At 32.0% G+C, this 15,195-nt stretch overlaps 1 protein-coding gene across 1 annotated transcript in view; it reads left to right on the forward strand.

Moving 5' to 3' along the window:
* The window catches only part of ADGB (androglobin), a 330,120-nt gene that overhangs the window by 36,656 nt on the left and 278,269 nt on the right, over window positions 1-15,195 (forward strand). Inside the window, exons 2-7 of the mRNA XM_044675455.1 lie at window positions 1,286-1,448; window positions 3,542-3,634; window positions 7,995-8,066; window positions 8,990-9,184; window positions 10,748-10,887; window positions 12,450-12,536. Of these exons, the coding sequence (XP_044531390.1) occupies window positions 1,286-1,448; window positions 3,542-3,634; window positions 7,995-8,066; window positions 8,990-9,184; window positions 10,748-10,887; window positions 12,450-12,536 (750 nt within the window). The remainder of the gene's footprint in view (window positions 1-1,285; window positions 1,449-3,541; window positions 3,635-7,994; window positions 8,067-8,989; window positions 9,185-10,747; window positions 10,888-12,449; window positions 12,537-15,195) is intronic.

Here is a 15,195-nt window from a genome sequence, read left to right on the forward strand (position 1 = left end):
AATTAAAGCTTTTTTATTCCAGTGTTTTTAATGGTTTCATAGGGTATGGGTATTATATTTTGTTAAAGGCATTTTCTGCATCTCTTGAGATAATCAGATATTTTCTGTTGGTTTTGGTACTGAAATGATGAATTATGATGATAGTTTTTTTAATATTGAACCATCCCTGCATTTCTGGTATAAAACCTACTTGGTCATGGTGTGTGATCCTTGTGATGTCAGTATTTTACTAAAATTTTTGCATCAGTATTCATTAGAAAAATTGACCTTTACTTTTCTTTCTCTGTTTTAGCTCTTCTTGATTTAGGTATCAATATCATATCTGTGTGACAAAAGGAAGAATTCCTTTATTATCCCCTTTTTTTCCAAATAGTTTCTTTAATAATGGAGTTAATTATTTTTTGTATGTTTGTTAGAATTCACTTGTGAATCCATCTGGCCATAGGACCTTTTTCTTATGGAATTCTTTGTTGGTTTGTCTACTTTCTTTTTCTGTGATGGGGTTGTTTAAGTATTTTACTTCTTTTGTTAATCTAGGCAGTTTATATATTTGTAAATATTCATCTATTTCACTTAGATTGTCAGATTTATTTGCATATATTTGGGCAAAATAACTTCTAATAATAATAGCCTTAATTTCTTCTTTATTGGTTGTGATTTCACATTTTTTATTTTTGGTACTGGTGATTTGGTTTTTGTCTATGTTTTTATAAATCAAAATTAAGCAGTGACTTACCTTTTTATTTATTTTTCCATGAAACAAGCTCATCTTATTTATTAATTCAATAGTCTTCTTTCAAAGTTGTTCATCTCTCTTTTGATTTTTAGGATTTAATATTTGATTTTTAATTAGGGATTTTTAATTTTGTTTTTTCTAGTTTTTTAAGTTGCATACTAAAATTCATTGGTCTGCTCTTCCTTCCTTCTTTTTAAATGATATAAACATTTAAAGATATAAATTTCTCTGTAACTTCAGCTTTGGCTGAGTCCCATAAATTTTGGTATATTGTCTCCTTATTGTCATTTATTAATGAAATTATTATTTCTATGATTTGTTCTTTGACCAATTTGTTCTTTAGGATGAGATTATTTAATTTCCAATTAATTTTTAGTCTTTCTTTATGGTAACTTTCATTGAACGTAATAATTATTGCCTTATGGTCTGAAAAAGATGTATTGAATATTTCTGTTTTTCTACATTTGGTTGATGAAGCATAGGTCTTTAAAGTAATATAATCCTATTTTCTTTGAGTTTCAAATGTTTTATTTAACTTTTCTTTTCTAGTCAGTCATCTTTTGGGAGTAGTACACAGTCTGGTTTGACTGAAATAAAAAGAGGAAAATTCCCAATTTGGCCAGAATGGAATGAAGCCGATATAAATGCAGAAAAGTGGGATGGAGGAAAAGGAGGAAAAGAAAAAGACAAATCTGGGAAAAGTCCCATTTTTGTAAGTGGAATATAAGCTTACTAGAGAATTTTCATTTTCAGGTTCATTAAAAAATTTTGTTTACAGGTATGCATGTGTGATAAATGGCATATTTCTTACCTTAACCAATATTTTTGGTTGGAGCAGCCCATCATCAAGTTGCCTTCAGAGTCATTAATTTCTTGAATTTAGCAACTCGAACATTATTTAATAAGTTTTATTTTGTTCTACAGAGAAAGGAGAATAGCTTTGAAAGATAGCTCCTAAAATAATTTTAAAATTACCAAAATTTTGGAGTTCTTCTTTGCCTTGGCATTCACACTATGCTTTGTCCTACTTTTGTGTCCTCAGTGCTTAGCACAGTACATGATATTTGATAGGTGCCTAAAAAAATTTGTTGACTGACCAATTCACACTGGTAAAATCACAATTTCTTTAAATATTTTCTTATTTTCAAAAATATCTGTGACTTTCCTATTTAGGCTGCTAGGTTAAGGTCAGAATTAAAATATGGTTTTAAGCAACAATTTACCTAATAGTAATATTCCTAGAGGAATAATTCTTAATCTTTTTTTGCATTATAGACCCTTTGACCATCTTGTAAAGCCTATGGTTCCTTCTCATAAAACGATTTTGAATGTATAAAATCACAAATCTAACAATGGAAATCAATTTTATTAAGATACAGTTAAATATACAGTTAAAGATACTTAAAATAATAAATTCACAGAATCCTCTCAGGTTAAGAAATTCTATTCTAGACCCTCATAAAAATTTTAATATGCTAGGCTAATAGACAGAAGTAAGCATCAGGCAGCCAGGCATAGGAAGATCTGAGTTCAGATGTGGCCTCTGACTCCTGTTAGTTGTGTGGTCCTGGGGAAGTCACTTAACCTCTTTTTGCCTCAGTTTCCTCATCTGTAAAATGGGAATAAAGTAACATCCTTCTCTGAGGCTTGTGAGGATAAAGTGAAATAACAATTATAAAGGGTTTAACACAGTGCCTGGTACATAGTAAGAACAACATTGCTTTATTTTAATAAGACATTTTGAAATTGTAGGCAATAACAATGTTCTGTTCATGAAATGTTATAATACTAGGGATGAATTGTATGGATACTTTGTACACAATAGATATTCAACAGTTCCCAACTGTTGTTATATGATATTTTTGATAAAAATCCTAAATATTTACATGTGAAAGAATGTTCTGGAGTCATTCTAGTTAATATATACATCTAGACACATTTCCTAGCAGGATTCTTTCAGATGATCATGAATCTGTGAAAAGTCTTACTTTTATAAAAATAAGACTAAATACTATATATATACTTTCTTAAATCACATTTAGTTATACATTTAATGAATCAATGAATTATCAAGTCAGAGTTAGAGCTGGGATAACTTACATCTCATTTATTCTGACACTCTTTCCCCATTTACAGATGTGGAAACTGAAGCAGAGTGTTTATATTATTTGCCCAAGGTTATACAAGTAGTAGGAGACGGCTAGGTAGCTTTAGAGCAATGGGTCTGGAGTCAGGAAGATTCATCTTCTTGATATCAAATCTAGCCACAGACACTAGCTGTGACACCCTGGAAAAATCACCTTGTCCTGGTTGCCCAAGTTTCTTCATCTGTAAAATGAGGTAGGAAAAAAATAGCATATTCCTCTATTATCTTTGTCATGAAAACCCCAAATGAAATTAAGGAGATTTGGACATGATTGAAAAATAACTGAATAATAATTATAACTCTTCCATCTCCAAAAAAGTAACAAGCATCTAGGAGATTTTGAATCTAGGTGTTCTGATTCCTATTTATTGAAAAGAATAGAAAAAGACTGGAAATATAAAATTACAAATATCAGCAAATTAAATATTTATGTTTCATTTTTGTTTTTTGTAGTCTGTTGATAATAAATAGTGGGATAATATTACATATATTCTCAGAGAACTGTTTGCTTACTAATTTCTTATTACTAATGTTTTGAAACACCTCTTGTCAAGTTTGTGGATGACTTATTTGGACCATCAAGAGAAAATTTTCGTTTTCAGTGGTTATTAATGACGTTTTTTACTCCAATGTGCATATTTCCTTTTTACTCATTATAGCATTATTTTGATGACCCTGAAGGGAAGATTGAAATACCACCATCACTAAAAGTTTTTACATGGAAACGTCCACAAGAAGTTTTCATCAACAGGGTACAAAGTTTTGTTTTCATAATCAATAAAATATATTGATCAATAATTTGTATACAGTATTAGATATAAATATAAATGTGTATATTTAAGTTTTTCTTATTAACTTAATTATTATTAACTTATATATAAGAATAATATTCTTATTAACTTATTAACTTAAATATAATCTTCATAACAACCATGGAAGGTGGGCTCTATTATTATCCCCATTTTATAGATGAGAAAACTAAGGTAGAAAGTGTAAATGACTTGCTCAGGGTAACACAGCAGATAAGTGACTAAGGTCAAATTTAAACTGAGGTCTCCTGACTCCAGACTCAGTGGTTTCTCCATTTTTGTAGCTAGCTGCCTCCAAATACATAAACTTTTGTTTTTTAAGAAATACATATTTTACTTCCACTTTCACAAAGAATAAATAACCCACATATTTACTATTGTTTGATGTTTAAAAATTTAAAAGTAGAAGGTGACATATGACCTAATCTATTTATCTTTCTTTATTACTCTGATATCTTTCCTTTGCCTCAATTACTGAGAGACAGTTTTAGTGTTATTTATATTCTTGAGGGAGTTTTTAATGTCAATATGATAGACTAAACTGCTGCATGAGAAGATGTCAGACTGTTTGATAGACAGCATTTCTCATTGCCATTTCTCAAGATGACTTTCATTGGAGCTCCAAAGTCAATTTAAGCCTTGCTTATTTTATTATTTTATTCCAGTATTTATTAGAATTAGCTCTTTTGCATGTTCTAATACCGTAAGTTACAGTTTGAATATATCAATTTCACTATGCCTAGAAATAGAATACCAGTTTAATTGGTCATAGCAGGGTTGCATGTTTACCTCCTAGTTAAAAATTTCATATTATCACTCACTTTTTACACTTAGAATTTTAGAAACTTAAGAAGTTATGTGACTAAGTGTGAAATGATAGTTTTGGAGATTTTTTCTGATGTGCAGTCCTTTTTAGTATCTTTTAAATAAGAGTATATTTCTAATATGACAAAAACTTTGAAAAGAATGAAGTTGTAGGTTATTCTTATGTTACCATGTTTCAGTTGGGCTTTAGTTCCCTAAGATATGGTAAAATGTCAGGTAATTTCTCATAAATTCTCCTTGACTCATGTCCTCTCCCATGGGTTCCCCATGGGGTTATCATATAGGACTTATATCTTTTTTTAAAAGCACCCAATTTCATGGTAAGCATTCAAACTAATAAATATATAAGTTTTAGACCAGGTTTTGCTTAACTTGCCAAAATATAAAAATAGAGCCTCTTTTAAAAATATTAGGTAATATTTTGTTGTATTTTCTCCTCAATTATATGTAGAGACAGTTTTAAACATTTGTTTTTTTTTATTTTTTTTTTATTATTTTAAACCCTTAACTTCTGTGTATTGACTTATAGGTGGAAGAGTGGTAAGGGTAGGCAATGGGGGTCAAGTGACTTGCCCAGGGTCACACAGCTGGGAAGTGTCTGAGGCCAGATTTGAACCTAGGACCTCCCGACTCTAGGCCTGGCTCTCACTCCACTGAGCTATCCAGCTGCCCCCTAAACATTTGTTTTTTGACTTCTTGCCATTCAAGTTCTCCCTCTCCTTCCCTCCCATCTCCCCTTCCTGAGGTGGCAAGCAGTCTCATATAGGTTTACATGTGACTCTCCTGCAATACATATTTCCATAATCACCATGTTGTGAAAGAAAACACACACACACACACACACATACACACACACAAACCTCATGAAAGAAATAATATGGGAAATAGTATGCTTTGATCTACATTTAGACTCTATCAGTTCCTTCTATGGCAGTGGATAGCAAAAAAATAGAAATTTTTCATAGGAAGAGTCTTCCTTCCTTAATTAACCAAATCAACAAATATTTACGACGTGTCTTCTATTTGCCAGACCCCGAGTGAGGCTCTAAGGATACAAATTCAGAGAAACAATTTTTCTTTCCTCTTAAGAATCTAATATTCGAAATAGAAAGACAAGCAAACTTTTAAGTATATAACAGACATGTGAGGAGAGTAGATACAAAGGCATACAAGGTAATTGGAGAAGGAGGGCACTGGGTGCTCACTAGGGTAGCCAGACAGTTCATATTCCTTGTAAAAAAGTGGTGCTTGGTGATTCTCTAGGGCAGAGAGGAGAAAGGAGTGCATTCTAGACACTGGCATGAAATGGAGAGCTAGAGAAGCATATGTGAGGTGAAGAAAGCCAGTTGTGTTGAGCCTGTTCTTTTTCTCCTTTGCAACCATGTAGATGGTGCGACTTTCCAAACTCTTTTTTTACATCTGCGTGATGCTGGATGAGCCTCTTCTCTAACCTTTGCTTGTAAAAAGGCTTCAGATAATTTTTTCTGTCTCTTTGAGGCTTTCTTTTCCCCCCTACTATATCTCTGGCATCAACCCTGAGGTGCATATGATACCCTGTAGAGACTTGTTTGTGCTTTTGGAAGCACTTTGGGAAGTCTCTGGAGCTTTCAGAGCTATCTTAATTTCTTTATCTGATTTTCTGGTTAGTCTAGGCAATGTGTCTCTTCTTCCTAGTTTATCCCCTTTTCTTTTTTGATGACACAGCCTAAAGTCAGCTCAAGTGACTATTTCATCATTGCAGGAATTATTAACTCAGGGATCCAGATGTACTATAGTGATAAAGTTGTGAACTTGTCTCAGTGGTAAGGGAAGGCTTCTTTTTAGTGGATAGTGAGGGCCCTGGAGAAGAAAAAAAATCCTAGTGTTGAACCAATTCCTTGTTCTAAGATCTGCCCTTTGGGTCCATGCAAACCAAATCTAATCCTTTTCCCCCTTGAAAGTCCTATAAGTATTTGCAGACAATGATTATGTCCTTCCTAAATCTCTCCTTCTCAAGGCTGAACATGCCTAATTCCTTCAACTGTTGCTCCATGGCTTCAAGTTTCCTCACCATTCTGGTTGCCTTTCTATGCATGTTCTGTGTATCAGTTTCCTTTAAAATGATGGTATCCAGAACTATAACATGTATTCTAGATGTGATCTCACTAAAGTGGCATATCATGCAGCTATCACTTTATCATTTAATATGATTTTATTAATGTAAACTAAAATCGCATTAACTATTTTGGCTGCCATGTCTTGTAGTTGAGTCTGATGGAGAGGCAGCATTATATAGTATACATGGCATTTAATGTTAAGTAGTAATCTATTAGCATCTTCCTTACAGCTTACACATATTTTTAGGTTTCCTTCAGTGTTAAAAAAAATAACCCAACATTTAATGACTACCCCTCAAGCTATTGTACTTGTTCACCTTTCCTCCAAAGGCAGATTCCGAGGTGGAGGGAGGCTACTTACCTATGCAACCCTTTTCAAGCTGGCTTCCCTCCTCTTCTTTCAACTGAAACTCCTACCTTCCTTACCAGTTGTCTCTAATAGTCAGGACTAGTCGTTTTCTTGGCTTTCTTTCTTGACATGTAGCATCATTTAACTTTGTTGATCACCATCTCATCTTGAATAGTCTTTTCTCTCTAAGTTTTCATGATACTGCCTTCTGGTTTGTGGCATACCTGTCTAGTAACTTCTGTATTCATAAAGATGAGTTTACCCCAAAGCTCTGTCCAGCTCTGCCTTCTCTTCTTTTTATATACTTGCTCTCAGTGACCTCATTAGCTCCCACAAATTCAGTAACCATGTCTGTGAGTTATAAATCTATGTAACTAGCCCTAGTTATTCTCTTGATTTCTCATATACCATGAATTTCCTTTTATATTGGCTGACCTATATGAATCAAAACTCAGTATCATTCCCCAAAACCAATCATACTTTTTAGCTTTTCAGTTGCTATCAAGAGTATTGACATCCTTCCGTTGATTGACTGTTTAAAAATAAGTGGTTTAGTTTATATTAGCAATCTGTCATAATTAACATTTTTAACTTCTTTTGGGGACTTTGGGTGGATCTAGATCTGTGTATTCATATATATAGACCATTGCTACTCATAAAAATGGGAGATTTCTGTTATATTGGGCACCAGAAGGTTATGTAAAATGTCCAATGTGAACACGGCCCTTCCTGACTTAAATATTATTCCTCTGTCCAATATTATAATTTGCTCCTCTTTGCAGTATAGATTAAAAAAAGAGAAATTTCCTAGATATCATATGTTTACTGAACTACAATTTTAACTTAGAATATTTTTGTATCAAATAGATTTTTGTAGTTAGTATTTTTTTCTTTATGGAAACCATTTATTAAATTTCATGTTGACAAGGTCTTTAATTGCCATTGCCATTTTTCTTATAATATCCTGCTAAGTAGTAACTATAATGTTTATGGATTTTGTGTTGCTAAACAATCTTTTTTTAAATCCCTTCAGAATCTTGTGGTAGTGAAAGATGAAAATTCATTTGACTTATTTTCAGAAAATGGACATTTACTCTGCAGTGAGGTATGTGTAGAGGAGAAAGGAGCCATATTCTTAAATGGACTGGGTCAGTTTGGTAGTTGAGTAATAAGATTGGAAGCCAGATGACAAAGAGCTAAAAAATGAGTGAGATAGTCAATAACATTTTCTAAGAATTTTCTGAAAAAGAGAAAAGAGACATAAGATCATAGTCTTCAGAGAATGGTATGGTCAAGTGAAAAAATTTTTTACGATTTGGGAGAATTGTATATAAAACTAAAAATTCAAGTTAATGTGTTTGTTTCATTACTTATCTTTACAGAAGTACCAGCAACATCTCAAAGTAGTCTTATTTATATAGTTTCTTACCAACAAAAAGGGTAAGGATAAAAACAAACACAGCTCTTGTCCTATTAATGATGTATAATACCATCATTTTTAATATCTGAAACACAACATGTGTAAGTTATTAAACATCTCTGTAAATTTATATTATTTTGTCATATTCTTTGGCCCAGGGTACTTCTTAAACTGCCCAAGTATGATAAAATAATAAATCTACTCACTAAAAATCAGTTTGCTTAAGAAAAAATTATTAAAGCTTCAAATTTTTCCCTGCCTGTCTATCTATCTATCTGTCTATCTTCCAAAATAAAATAGTAGGAAATCTTGGTGTGCCTTGTTGCAAAAGTGAGAAAAACCAAACCTAGTATTTAAATTCTATGTTAATAGATTTTGTTATGAAAATTATTTCATAATTCAATTCATTATATAGAAATTAAATGTTACTATTTCAGTAGGTATTAATGCCATTTTTCTAAATTTTAATTTTAAAAATCCATTTAAAATGTACTTAGAAAATTACAATTTAGAAAAAATAGCATTTTCACTAAATAGCATTTTATTTTAATTTATTAATATTTTAATTTAAAAGTAATCATTTACTTAAATTTTTTTTTTGTTTTTAGTTGATGAGATGGATTATCAGTGAGATATATGCAGTATGGAAGACTTATAATGGAAATATTTCAAGTTCTTCAACAGAGCCTCCTGTTCTAAATTGGAAACCCTGGGAACATATATATTCTCTATGCAAGGCAGTGAAAGGGCATATTCCTCTATTCAATAGCTATGGAAAGTATATTGTGAAACTTTATTGGATGGTAAGCTCATATGTATTATAATGTGTTTTTAAAATACTGGTAGCACTACCATTAGTGCAACTTGTATCATTTCATAGATCAGCAATCGTGTGACCATTGGTGAAAAAAGATTCTGGAAATGACTGACTTGGTCAAGATTTCTTAACATCTGCCCCTGCTACACACATTCCTCCTTCTAGCTGTAAAGCTGCCACTCAATTCAACTCAATAAACTTTTATTAGGTATTTTTTATTAAGTGTGGACACTATACTTGGTGCTAGGGATTCATAGAGAAACATAAAGCAGTTTCTGCCTTTAGAGAAATTATATTCTAATGGGAGAAAATGGAAGATAACTTCAGAAAAGAGTGAACACTAATAACTAGGGAGATCAGTGAAATCTTCATGTAGGTGGCACCTGAGCTAAGCCTTGAAGCCCTTCTCAGCTTCTCCCTTTGCTGTACATCTCTGTGTTCCAGCTGGTCCATGCTCTGTTGGTTTGCCAGAATGCTATACTCATTGAGCTTTATACTCCTTTCCCACCTCAGTGAGTTATGTTTTTCCTGTTTTTCTTTGTTTGGAGGTGATTTATTTTCCATTTTGGTGTACGGAGGGTTTGAGTGAGTGAAGCTTCTCTTATGCTGCCATCTTAGCTCCTAGCATGCAAAACTTAATATGTTTTGCAGGTGAGATTTGAACCTTGATTTTCCTGACTTTACTCCAGTGTCCTCTATCAGATATGTCATATTGCCTCAGACAAATTATATATTAGAGCTTTAATTTGTGGTCGGAGTGCCATGCTAAATGATAATAACATTTAGTGTAACTGAATGAGAAATAAGAAGTAGTATTTCAAATGTGAATTTTAAAATGAGCAGAAATAACTATCAGGCTCTTCAGGAAATACCTATACTTATCTGTTAGTAGCAAAATGTTTTGGTTGTGCTCTTTAAAACCATTTTAATTTCTGTTTTGCTTAAAGAGCTAAATTAGCACAATTGATTCTTTAAGCAAAGATTGTTTTGTTATAAAATTTTTAAACTTTGCACAAAAGATTTTATCATTGTAGAATGGAATAAAGCTGCAAACCAATAATATTCTTTGTAGACAAAATTATTCATGACATCATTTAAAATTCAGATGTAAATCTCTTTCACAATTTTTTCTACCTTGTTGCACTGATGTTTATTCCCTTAGGGGAATACTCGCCCCCACACACATTTTGAATATGCAAAAGGCAAAATACCATTTCCTGAGCAATTTGAAGGTCTCATCAGAAGTGATGCTATATATCACTGATTTATTTTTTTTAGATGCAGGTTCCTATAATAGCCATCATATTAATAGTAGTCATAATTGCCTAATGTATTTTAATTGGTGTTAATACTTATTTGTAGTAAGAATATAATGTCTTCTGAAAATAGCAATCCGTTAATTTTTTCAGTAGTGTTATAAAATCTGGTTAAGATTATTAGAAATTCTTAGATGTATGTCTAGCATATATTTAAATTTCATTTAAATTTGTTTAAGTTTAAATTTATTTAATGTAATTTAAATCACATATTTAAATTTTCTTATTTTTAGGGTTGTTGGAGAAAGCTAACTGTTGATGACAGTCTGCCATTTGATGAAGAGAATAAATTATTACTTCCTGCCACAACTTATGATATTGAACTTTGGCCAATGATACTAGCTAAAGCTATCATTAAGCTCACAAATGTTGAGTATGTTGAAAGAGCAAGCTATTAATATTTTTATAAAAAACAAATAAATCCAGTTCTAATGGCATATAAAAACTAAATTATTTCTGAAGTGACTACAAATGATAAATACTAGTTTTAAAAGCTTAAAGTGCATGTGAACCCCCTAAAGCCAGTAATTAGAATAAGCAAAGCATAGTTTGAATCCTTGTATGTAGGAGTGTATGTCTGTTTGAGAAGCACATTGGAGAATTTCAAGATGCTCTGGCAAATAGTAGCATCATATAACATTCAGTTGTTTGATTGCCTAGGAATGATCCTGTGTTTTTCCAAATCTAGAACTCATGGTGGTTTCTAGAACCAAATAATTCAGATGTTGACTTAACTCCTCATCAAATAAATGTTTTATAAAATATTTTCCAGCTTTACCTCTATATAAAAAACATATGGATAGCTTCTGAGCATAAAGAATAGGTTTCCTTTTTATTTCACTTAGAAAGTGAAGACTCAGGTGAGGTGTAACAAGTATTACATTAATTACATCAGCAGTTTGTTAATGTTACCAATGATTTATAATACTTTTAGGTTGCATAAAAATTTTTTGGGGGGAACTATATTCTACTCCTTAGGAATAGGGACTAGACTTGTGATTTCATTACCATAGGGAACTCCTGAGTGAAGAAACTCCCTCTTTTAATAAAGGTTGGCATCTTCTATGTAATTTAAACAGAGCATTGTTCAGAGCATTAAAAGGTTAAGTGACTCACCTACAGATTGCAGAGCCATTATGGGTCAGGAATAGCTCACATCTTTCTGACTTCAAGTCTACTCCATACTGTCTCTTATTTATGTGACTTAATTTTTCTTCAGTTAATTTTCCAATTTCCCTGAAACTGGGATTTAGCTAATTTCTGTTTTTAATTTAAATGGACAAAATTTGAATATGACTGTTATGCATGCAAAGGTTTGATTATTATGAGAATTTCTAATCATCTCAACTATAAATATATTTAATATACTGGTAAAAGGGGCAGCTGGGTAGCTCAGTGGAGTGAGAGTCAGGCCTAGAGACAGGAGGTCCTAGGTTCGGGTCTGGCCTCAGACATTTCCCAGCTGTGTGACCCTGGGTAAGTCACTTGACCCCCATTGCCCACCCTTACCACTCTTCCACCTATGAGCCAATACACAGAAGTTAAGGGTTTAATATATATATATATATATATATATATATATATATATATATATATACTGGTAAAATTGAATTTGAAATCATGCCTAAAAAATTAGTACCATTGATACTTTTTTTGCTTAAGAAAAGTTAAGGAGCTCTCTCCTTTCTGAAGTTCCATATTTCTCATTCTATTTTATGAGCTTTATGACAATATTTGAATTTTTATAGGACCGTATCAATTGAGAAAATTATATTTTGCTTTGATTCAGTATTTGAGGCTTATAACTATGATCTGTAAATAATATGGGCATTATCATCTTTCCTTATTAGGTTTAGGAAAGGGTTCTTTAATAATGACTTGCCCAAGTTTTGATATTTTGATATACTAGCAAACTTGTTGACTTTTATTTTCTAGCATCCACATGGCTGACCAACGAGAATTAGGAGAATTCACAGTTTTTCATGCACTTACAGGATGGTTACCAGAAGTCATTCCTCTTCGGTAAAATTTGCTATAGTAATTTATCTTTTCATGAAAGTTTTTTTTAAATAAAAATCTTTAGGAATAAAATTAAAGAAAAGTTGTAATTTCCAATAGTGTCAGGTAGCCAATTAGTCAATAAGCATTTATTAAGCATCTACAATGTACCAGCCAAGAACTGGATAACATTTTAAGAATTTCTAAAAAATTCCTCGAGGGAGTTAGGACAAAAACTCCTAATTTCATATACTGTAATACAATTACTGAAATATTTGATTTAAGAATGCTAAAGCATAGTGTTTATTTAACAGAAGAAATGCTTCCTTGTTTTATTTTCACATTTAATAAACTTGATTTTTCAATAGAGATACCCCCAAATAACATTCCCTCCTAGCCGAGTAATCAGGATGTATAGATATAGGCATGCTTTTACTATGAGAAAAAATAATTCTCAAAAAGATATTCTTTTTAAAAAATTATTTATTTAGAATATTTTTTCCATGGTTACATGATTCATGATTCCCTTACCCCTTCCTGGAGCTGACAAGCAATTCCACTGGGTTATATATGTATCATTATTCAAAACCCATTTTCATAATATTCATATTTGCAATAGAGTGATCTTTTAAAACCAAAACCCCAATCATATCCCCATCAAACTATGTGATCAATCATATGTTTTTTTTCCATTATCTACTCCCACAATTCTTTCTCTCGATGTGGATAGTGTTCTTTCTCATAAGTTCCTCCAGATTATTCAGGATCCTTGCATTGATGCCAGTAGAAAAGTCTATTACATTCGATTGTGCCACAGTGTATCCATTTCTGTGTACAATGCTCCTTTCTGCTCCTTTCACTCTGCATCAATTTCTGAAAGTCTTTCTAGTTTCAAAAATAATCAATGCAAGGATCCTGAATAATCTGGAGGAACTTATGAGAAAGAACACTATCCAATATTGGTAATAGTTTGGTGACTATAGATCAGGGGACAAGAATTCTAGATTTGGTTTTCCTACCATTTAGATATGTGACTATGAATAAATCATTCATCCTCTTTGTGCCTTTGTGCCTTGTCCATGTAAGTAAAATGTAAGTAAAATGAAGAAAGAGAATGGAGGGATTTGTTTCATCCTTGAGATTTCATCCTTGAGATTTCTTCTCTCCATACACTTTTGTTGTTTTTTATTTTTCCTTTCTGGTTTTGACTTTAATTATATTGTTGTAGCCATTGTATTTATTATTCTTTTGTCTCTACTTTTAGCATCTTTTTTCCACTTTTAGCATCATTCAGTAAAGGTTTTTATTTCCTTGAATTCTTCATATTCAAGTTATATGACCTGTGATTAAATAATACTTATTGATATTTTGTTTAGCTATTCCCTTATGTTTCATTTTCTAACTTTTGTCATCTAAATGCAGCTATCAACATTTTAATGCATTTTTTCCAATTAGTAGGATCTCTAGATCAAAGAAAATGAACAGTTTAGTTACTTTTATTGAATAACAATTCCACGATTTTCTAGAACATTTGAACCAATTCATAGTTATATGTAAGTAAATCAGTAAGAAGTAAATTAGCATTTTTTAAACCTCTGAAGTTCCTCTAATGATCATATCCTTCACCTTTTGGCATTTTTCTTAATTCATTGTGTGTTAATTCTAAAACTAGAATGGTTAGTTGGAGCCAGATTATGTAGGACCTAGAATGACAGGCCATTGAGCTTATCTGGCATGTAGTGGGAAGGTTTTAAATGTCTTGAGTCATTGCATTACCGAGAATAGCTAAGCCATTCACAGGTATTCATTGTACAATATTGTTACTTTATTCTTCCCTCTTTACTCTGTATCAGTTTATGTATGTCTACCCAGGTTTTTCTGAAATCATCCTGCTGGTTATTTCTTATAGCACAAGGATTTTCCATTACAGTCATATAGCACAATTTACTCAGCCATTCCTCAATTGATGAACATCTATAAGAAGAATTATTGAAGGTTTTTGAGCAGGAGAGTTACAGGATGAATGTCCTGCCCATGTTACAGATGAAAAAATCAGGGCCAGAAAGCTTAAGCCCAAGGTTGCACAGGTTTTATATCAAAGATCTTAATCTAATTCTGATACTCAAATTACTAATATTAACTCAGTTTTCCCTATCATGTTAGGACAATATTTATGAGTGGCTTATTGATTTTATAAGCATGAAAATCCATGATTTAATTTAATTTGATTCTATGTTCTATATCAATAGTAATGAACAGAAATAGATGTGTCAATGGCTAAATAATTTTTCCCTAAGGTTGTGATTATGCACAGTTTGAAAACAAGTTAAAAATAGCATCTAGAAGATTCATTTTGTCATAAGCTATCATCTTCTACAGTCCACACAGAAAGATAGATGAGCACACATGGGCCCAAATATAAACATACACAAACAGATGTAAATGTGTGTGTGTCTGTCTCTCACCAGTAGTAGGGCCCAAAGTTAACCTTCCCCTTGAAACTGATGACCTTTATCCATATTAAAGACAGTATTTCTTAAAGATTTGTGCTATATAGATTTGGTTATGTTAAATATAACCAGTAATTTGAATGAATTCGGACGTTTTTGCATTAAAAGAAAGAGTGTATAAATCATGACCTCATTAAAAAAAGAATAATTAGTTTCAATCAGGCATTTCTCTG

Source organism: Gracilinanus agilis, chromosome 4 (genome assembly GCF_016433145.1).
Source record: "Gracilinanus agilis isolate LMUSP501 chromosome 4, AgileGrace, whole genome shotgun sequence".
Lineage (NCBI taxonomy): Eukaryota > Metazoa > Chordata > Mammalia > Didelphimorphia > Didelphidae > Gracilinanus > Gracilinanus agilis.